The sequence below is a fragment of the Phalaenopsis equestris genome, unplaced genomic scaffold (genome assembly GCF_001263595.1).
Source record: "Phalaenopsis equestris unplaced genomic scaffold, ASM126359v1 Scaffold000247, whole genome shotgun sequence".
NCBI classification, from domain to species: domain Eukaryota; kingdom Viridiplantae; phylum Streptophyta; class Magnoliopsida; order Asparagales; family Orchidaceae; genus Phalaenopsis; species Phalaenopsis equestris.
Window position 1 is genome coordinate 415,164 of NW_018164689.1, and position 9,477 is coordinate 424,640.

The window sequence follows — 9,477 nt, forward strand, 5'->3', positions numbered from 1 at the left end:
AGTAAAGAGCATCTTCAATATTGCCCCTCCCCCGGCCACCTTCCATGAATTACTTGTGAAATTAGTCACATACAATGACTTTATCATCTAACTTATCGAGAACAAATTTCTCTTTAAACTTAAAATAAGTCTAGCATTGTTGAACTTACAAGCTGTTCAAGCAATTTGATATCAACATCACCATTTTCTTACGATATTGCAATCCTTATTATCTCAAAAGTAAACTTTCCTTAAATCCCTCTGAGTGTGATTTTTTAACACCTCTTTTATTGGGTCATGTATGAAAAGAGACACCTGAATCTACTATCTAAGATTCAGTACCTACTAGGAAAAAACCAGAAGTTGCCTTAGTTTTAGCATGTGGATATATCTGTAGAGAGATTCATATCTTGTCCTCTACCATCAGCCTTCTTCCAAGCTTTGTAGTCCTTCTTGCAATGAACTTTCTCCATGCACTTACAACGTTCAACTCTGTCATTTCCTTTTAGTAATCTGGACTTTCCACTTTCAGACTTTAATGCTTATATTTCTATTCAGATTCTTTTAGTAATCTGGACTTTCCACTTTCAGACTTTAAATATGCCACTGCTTATATTTCTATTCAGATTTCTTTTCCTTTTTCCAACATTCAACACATAACTTGAAGGTTCACCAGTTGCTGCATTTCTTCAAATATATTTATTCAACTCTAACCTCATTATGTCATCAAAGATTAACTTCATATTACTTGAAGAGTTGCTCATCATCGTGAAAAATCCATCCTAGTTGTCGAACAATGAAGATATAATTAATAGTGCTCTTACCTCATCATCAAATTCGATACCCACATAACACAATTGGCTAGTCATAGTATTGAAATTATTCAAGTGTTAACCACTAAACTGCCTTCTGTCATTTTCATGTTATCAGTCTTGCCTTTAGATCAACCTTAATTTTTACATTCACTATATTGAATGCAACAGACAATTAAAATGAAAGATAGCAAACCGAGGGCTATTCAATCAAACACTTTCTATTTTTTTAGTGTCAGTATTTCATACTTCTGGTTGATTCCTTGTACCAACAGTTAGAATTTCTTTTGTTAGACAAAAAAATATTTCACTTGTATTTTCCAAAATACAAAGTTCGTTCCATTGAACTTCTCCACTTTGTACCTTGCTTCGTCGGCTATTGCTTCCACTCGATTCCAAAAACTTTATAAATAAAACCTCGCTCTAATGCTACTTCTAAGATGAAAACTTTGGAATTGATCAGTTAACAATAAAAGCCAAGTTGCAGAAAATACACTGATTTGAGAGATCCATAACAAAATTCTAATAAAAGCACACAAAGAAATCCAGAAAAACCACACTAAGATTTAACGTGAAAAAACCAAAAAATGAGAAAAAATCACAAAGCCACGCCGCACCAATCTTCCACTATGAAAATTAAGAGAAATATAAAGACCTTTCACCACTCAATTCAACTCTCTACTGTTGGAACTTACAATAACTTTGGGATGCTCCTCATCTTTAAGTTACACGAGAAATTGTCGAAATCCCTTTCAATTCCCAATTCCTCCCACCCACTACCTTTGCTGAGCTTCAAATTTTCTGAATTATGAAGGACGAATTTAATGGAGGAAAGACAGATTTAAAGAGAATAAATATGAGAGTTTCAGTGGTCTCTGTACACCACGATCCCGTCTTAGTTGACCCGTTGCAACCTTCAAAGGTATTTCAAATTTCGTCAGTGGTGCTCGAATCTAAATGATAAATCTAAATGATCCGATGAGGTTGGAGAAATGGAAAGTTTGGTTTTTGTGTGAATTTCATAATATTAAAGTTTAATGAATGGGATAAATAAATAATAATATTTTCTCTATGGCGTATTAAAAACTCTATTATATAATCATGCCAATACAACACGTGCAAATATAATGGCGGAATCTTCATCTTATCAATATCAGTTCATATTGATTGATACCCCTCTTTTTTAATTGATAATTACACATCCGCAAATACTATTATCTCAATTATTTAAGGGAGAGGGTAAGAAATATTATTATTATTTTATTAAAATCATTTTGTGGTAGATGGTTAAATCAATCCTAATCATAAGAAAACAAATTTGATTGTGAGATAATACAACCATTGAGTCTGAATTCATGAGCTTATTTGGATATCAATACTAAGATAAACTATTTATTCCATAATTTTTTCGATTTAATTTACTAATTATTATTTATAACACATTTAGTTACTGAAACATAAAAGTTAAAAAAATAGCTAAATAAAATAATAAATTAGCATACATTGAAAATGTGATCGCAGGAATCTCGAGAAAATTCGACATATCTCGTTAAACAGATATCAAAAGATTGCATTAGAACATTCAAAAGATAGAGATGTTAAGCCTCAGTTCATGCAGATGGAATCATGAGACGACCGAAGGAAAACACTGTTGAACGAAGGAACATTATGCACTTGATTTAAGGGAAAGTCGTTTGTAGTCAACTCCCTCAATCGATTATGAGATCTTTCACAAATAGAACCAATTGTCGCTCTCTATAACGTCATTCGAATTCTCTATGAAGACATATTGTCTGAAATAGAACTGCCCATCAAATTACAATAACACACCCTCTGCCTGACGGTCTAAGTACATACTAATGATAACAAGGTCTCTAAGGAGAGTTCTCTCAAGAAGGCCGACCAAACAACTTTCATCCGATCAAACACCTTACAACAGACTAAATGATTATCAAGCAACATGCTAACATCAGTAGGTCATTTATACCCCACTTCAAATAATCATGAACACGAATCGATGCCAACAACAGTTACGAATATTAAACAATTCGAAAATCAAATACAAATATGTAAATGTATAATACTACAGTAATTACTAGTAACGTTCTTATTAAAAAGAAAGACAAATATGTAACTTCCGAGATACCTCATATAATTTATTTAGTCATTTCTTTAAGAAAATACTACTGAATGCACTCTAAGCACTCCATTTCTTAGGTGGGGTCCACATGATATTTTTTATTAAAAACATAAAAATATTATCCTAATGTACAATATATATATATATATATATATAGTACACAAGAAACATTACTATTTACAAAAACATCACAAATCATACACTTATGGTAATTTTTTGAACTAACAAAAACTTAAAATTTTAAATGATTAGAGCTTACGCAAACCATGTGCCTCCGATCCCCAACAGCTTCAAAGCCTTTATAACTCCCAAGTACTTTCTGCAACTCCATCTTCTACAGCGATCATCCTTCCCTTTTCTCTCTATGGACTCCGGCGATAGCAACACCATGCCCTTCTCCTCCTACATCGCCGCCTCCGGTGACACCCTCTTCCACCCCCTCTCCTCCTCCTCCCATCTCCCCTCCTTCTTCAACCCTTTCCCAACCACTCCAACAACTCCACCACCTCCGCCTCCCACCGCCACCACCCCTCGCACCTCCAAGAAGCGATCTCGCCCCTCCCGGCGACCCCCGACCACCGTCCTTGCTACCGACACCTCCAATTTCCGCTCCATGGTCCAGGTCTTCACCGGCATCCCCTCCCCTCCCCTGTCTTCCTCTTTTCCCCTGCACTCCCGCCTCAATTTCTCTCCCCCGATCCTTCTCCAACCCTTCTCCCCAACCCTCCGAACCACGGATTCATTTGCCCTAACTTCATCGATCCCTCCCATCTACCAAATTCCGACTTCTGTGTTCCAATCCATCCCGCCATTCGCTTCGCAGGAGTTTGGGGTGAGCAGGGGAGTCGACGGCTTCGTCGCTAGGGCTGGATTGGGGGAAGTGGATGAAGATTTCGGCGAGGAGAAGCGATTGGAGAGCCTGCGATCGGCTTGCAGGGGAGGTATGTTGGATTCCTGGAGTTGTTCTTCGGATTAGTGGAATTAGATTGTTGATCAAGCATGAGAGCGAAACGGAGGGAAAGTTGTTCTGTAATTTGTGCCTAGAAAAAATATTACCTCAGGAGTATACAATGGTGGGGTGTCATGTGGCGTCACAGTGAGATTATTGCATACGTGACACCCAATCTATTGGAATACTGATGCATCAGAACTCCTGAGATAATATTTTTTTAAAAGGATGGCTTTGTGTGGCATTTTGATCGAATCAATTTTAACTCTCTATCTTTCGATTCACTGCAATTTGCACGGTAATTTTGGTGTAATTATTTTTCAGAGATAGATCACGGTTTTTTTCTTTTTTTTTTTTTTCTGAAAATTTTATTCTTGTTCATTGTTCATTCAATTGGTTAAGATATTTTATTCTTGTTCATTGTTCATTCAATTGGTTAAGATTTTATTATTATTATTATTATTATTATTTTTTGGTGTACAGAAAAAATGAGTGTCATTTACCTATGTACCATGCTAGGCTGTAAATGAGCCAAGCTTGAGGGAACTCAGATTTGGCTCGTGTTCGGCTCGTTCGAAACTGTTCGTGTTTGAAATCGGCTCGTGAACAGTGCGTTAATGTTCGGTTCTATTTAAATATTTGTGTTCGTGTTCCGCTCGAAATTGACTCGTCAAAGTTAAATTGAAAAAAAATATATGTAAAATGTTGGATTCGAACCTAGACCAAATGTATGCAAAAAAAAAAAAACTAACCACATTATCACACAAGTTCTCACGATTTAAACTTAGATATAAATATATATAATATATTATTATCTAAATAATTATATATATATTTTTTATTTCGAGCTAAAACGAGCCGAACAAGAACGAAGAAAGAGCTGTTTGAGTTCGGCTTGTTTATAATTCGATCTTTAAAAACTTGTTCATGTTCAACTCGTTTACTTAACGAACGAGCCGAACACGAGCTACTTAACGAGCCAAACATGAGCTGTTCGCGAACATATATATATATATATAATTTTTAGCTATAGTTCTAAATTACAATTGCTTCCCCAATCTCTCCCATGAATTTATGTATTTTCTTGTATTTTAAAGCGTATATTTATTTTTTAAAATTATTTATGTTTTTTTAATGCAAATTAAAATTTTCCTTTAAATTTTATTTATTTATCAGTATTAAAGTTTAGATTGTGATTATATCTACGTGATCTAAATCAGATAATAACTAATTAAATTATTTAGCCACACATTTTTGAAGTTATTTATTTTCTTGCATAAAAATGTTGATTATATATTCTTTCTTAAATTATGACAATGAGATCAAAATTATCTATATCAATGAAAATTTTGTGCGCAACTTAGGGAAATATAAGATTTTTGTTGAATCCTTATTTGTCTGTGAATCACACCCCAAAGAATATAGCAGAAGTCATAAGAAAGAAAGAGACAGAGAGAGGAGTGAACAGTAATGAGTAGTAGTCTATCGTGTCTATCATATCTCATTTATAAAATGATCTCACTATTTATAGAAGAGAGAGTACAATATTATGATGTTATATTTTTACTTCTATTTTAAAGAAGGTTATACATGATATTCTTGGTATTTGTGTGAAATGCTTAGTTCTTAGAGGACTTTTCATATGCACTTTATAAATAAATTATGTAATATATTTATTTTTCAAATTTATAGCTATAGTTCCAAAATTGTAATTGCTTCACCGATCTCTCCTATGAATTTATGCTTTTTTCTTGTATTTTAAAGTGTATATTTATTTTCTTAAATTATTTATGCTTTTTTTAAAGCAAATTTAAATTTTCCTTTAATTTTTTATTTAATTATCAGTATTAACTTTTAAATTGTGATTATAATTACGTGATTTAATGTTTTTTAAACTAATTAAATTATTTGGCCATACTTTTTTGAAGTGATTTATTTTCTTGCATAAAGTGTTGATTATAATTTTTTTTCTAAAATTATGTCCATGAGATCAAAGTTATTTATACCAATGATAACTTTACGCACGGCTTAGAGATATATAAAACTTTTGTTGAATCTTGATGTGTCTGCGCATCACACCCCAAGGAATATAACATAAGTCACGAGAAAGAAATAGACAGAGAGATGAATGAACAGTAATTTATAGTAATATGTCGCGTCTATCGTGTATTATTTTAAAATTTTTCTCCCTATTTATAGAAGAGAGAGTACAATACGATGATATTATATTTTTATCATTACTTTTAAAGAGGGTTGTACCTGATATTCTTGTTTTTTTACATATATGAGCATGTCGCTTGATTGTTCTCTAGCTTGGTCGGTCGAGCCTTGATTGGCTTTGGGTATGCAAGATCATCTCGGTCAGTTGAGATCCACTTAGTATGATGTGCTTGATCGATATGGGTTAGACATTTGATTATGGCCCAACTGTCGATTTTTACTTCTGATGAGGAGCCTATGCGTCCCTTAAATTATTGGAGAAATTAGAAAAATAGATCTTCCATTGGATTAGCTTTATTGTGACAAGTGACTCAGATATTATTCTTTCTCGTTTTTTGTTGAGTGACTCGTTCTGGTGTCCTTTAATCGTTTTTCATCTGTCCCATGGTTTAGTCAACTTTGGCCTTGTTGGCTTGGCTCAGACAACTTCACACATTCAAATAAATGGGCCTCATGCTCTTCTGTCAGTAGGCTTTCTTTCGTCGTACTCTTTTCATCTAGACCAGTAGATCTCCTCATGATCAGTGCTGTCACATTTATGCTTTAAAAAAGAATGTCAACTTTCATTGGGATAATGATTGCCAACATGCTTTTGAAAGAATAATATAATATTTTATGGCACTTTTAGTATTAGCATCCCCCATCCCAGATCGGTTGTTAATCCTCTATATTGCTTCTTTAGATGAATTCCTTAGTGCCTTATTAGCCCAAACTAATGAGGCATGCAAGAAGACTGCATTATACTGGTTAAGTCATCAATTTTTTCCAACTAAAAAGAATTATCCTTCAATTGAAAAGCACTATTTAGCTTCAATTTTTGTAGTCCAAAAATTAGGTTTAATTCTTTGAAATATTTGATGACTCGTCCAAATTGATTGGGAAGAATAGCAAGTTGATCAACATCTTATTGCAATTTGATAAATCTATGGGCTTTAGATGATTTCTTAGAAACAAGTCCATTGCCTATTGACAATCATGTAAATGACGACCTACCTTGATGAAAAAATCTTAACTATGGATGAAAAAGAAAAGAAAAAAACTTATTGGGAGTTTAACTTTGATGGCGCTTCATCTATCAAGAAAGATGCCAATTCACAATCAGTTATCCTTGACAAACCAGAGATATGATTAATATTCATAATCTCTGATCATGGGATGATGAGGTTTTTTATATCTTCTATCAGACCCGTGTACTAACATTAAGGGAGAGTACAAAGCTCAATTTATTGGCCCATAGTTAATAATTTTGATAGAAATTTAAAAGATCAAAATTATTGAAGATTCACAGTTCATATTGCTGGAACATAAAAAATCTTCAAACCACAACTTCATCAATGCTACTAGTACACCATGAAGTTACATGAACAAATATCAAAATTTACCTTATACCAAATACCATGTGATAACAACATTATAACAGATGCTTTGACGAAGAAGCTAAAGATATAATTTTACTTAGAAGAAGAGTCTGTGCCAATTAATTAAATTCAAGGTTGTTGGATCCTTTCACCAATTGATATGGAGTATGTTCATGGACACAAGATTTAAAAACTTGTTATCATCATAAAAATTGAAGAATTGACTAATTAGGGAAACCATTTGTAGATTACCTACAGGAAGGCAAACTACTTGAAAAGTCTTTAGCTCATCGGGTAAAGTCCAAAGTGTTATCTTATACCCATATAAATGACACACTATACTAAATATCTTTTGATTATATATGGTTATGTTTCTTAGATAAGAACAAAGCCTAGAAGACCATCAAGGAGATACACTCTAGAATATGCATTGCTCACCAATCCAGTGTCAAAATAAATAAAAAAAAATTAAAAGAATGGGAACCAATTAGTTAGCAATGATTAATGACTGCATGGATACTGCTCAGACTTTTTTGTTTTCTCAGTTCTTTTTAGAGCACTAAGAGTCGTCAATTTGTCTATTTATATGTCGTTGTATAATTCCCTTATTCGAATAAATCTCCATCGTGAATCAAATCATTGATTTAAAGAGGAGAAGAATCGAAAAGAAAGATATATGGTACAAATAGACAAACAAATAAAAATAAATAAACAAAAAACTTATATATGAGTAATCCTCATGTGATGGGTCAAAAGTATACGTCCGAACATGATCAAATTGAAGTACCTTCAAAAACAATGTGCAAGACATATATGATTTCTCCATGTGTTAAAGTCATGAGTTCGAATGAATCATGTGTAGGTTTCATATGAAATTTCCTCCATTATAATTTACTTCCATGTGTAAGTTTTATTTACTTCCATTTGTAAGGTCTTATGTGTTTTCATGTTTAGTTTTCTTCATCTACAGTTTACTTTCATGTATGAAAATACTCATATATAATTTAAGCCAATTTGTAAGTTTCATGTACTTCCATATGTAAAGTCTTTTATGTTTTTATGCCTATTTTTCACCATCTATAGTTTATTTTCATGTGTGGAAATACTCACATATAGTTTACATTAATTTATATGTTTCATGCACTTCCACATGTATAGGTCTTATGTGATTTCATGTGTAGCTATCATATGCTATCAAATGTAGTCTGTATGCATGTGTAGGATGCTCTATAGGATGAAGGCGCCTCAAACCACTTAATAGTAAAAAGGACTATACTCGTCATCATTATGTTGTTAAGTGGATACATATAATTATTTGATTGGTTAATAATCTAAGAAGACTGAGAAATCCAAGATGATGAAAAGTCATGGGCATCTTAATCGAGGACATTATAACAAACAATTAGGTTAGTGCACCTACTTACTCTCCTTATAGAGTTTAGGTTTACTTTATGGTTAGGGTTTTAACTTCCATCTAGAAATCCTTCCACCCAATCCTGTCCCATTATTCTAAATTTAAGACCTTGAAATTAACATTTCCAAGTCAAACTTTTCAAATTTCAAATAATTTCAAACTTGAAACTTTTAAAACTTCAAATTTTACGAACTTCAAACATTTCAACATTGAAACTTTTCAAAACTTTAAAAAAACTTCAAAACTTCAACTCCAACTTTCAAACCTTTTCAAAACTCTAAAACTTCAAAGATTCAAGTTAAATTCTAAACATTTCAAAACTTTAAAACTTCAAATCCATTTCAAACTTTAAAACCTTTTCAAAATTTCGAATGTTCAAATTTTTAAAGCTTCAAACTTTAAAAGTTTCAAACTTTGAATTTTATAAACTTTAAACTTTTAAAACCTTCAAATATTTTCAAAACTTCAAGGGTCTATTTGGGATCACTTTATATTTTCTCCATTTTTTTTTATTTTTAGACAGTTTTATTTTATGGTTTTTATTTTTAAAAAACACATTTGGTACTGCTACGATATATATATATATATATATATATATATTATAT

The 9,477-nt window shown here is 32.5% G+C and overlaps 1 protein-coding gene across 1 annotated transcript; it reads left to right on the forward strand.

The window, feature by feature from the left end:
• The first annotated feature begins 3,190 nt into the window (after window positions 1-3,190).
• On the forward strand, window positions 3,191-4,211 carry LOC110024110 (extensin-like). The gene has a single exon (XM_020723881.1). It carries the CDS (start codon window positions 3,296-3,298, stop codon window positions 3,905-3,907), a length of 612 nt encoding a protein of 203 aa, XP_020579540.1. The 5' UTR covers window positions 3,191-3,295; the 3' UTR covers window positions 3,908-4,211.
• Window positions 4,212-9,477: the final 5,266 nt, after the last annotated feature.

Excerpts from the sequence above, each read along its gene's own strand:
- LOC110024110 (XM_020723881.1), top strand. The coding sequence starts at position 3,296 with ATGGACTCCGGCGATAGCAACACCATGCCCTTCTCCTCCTACATCGCC.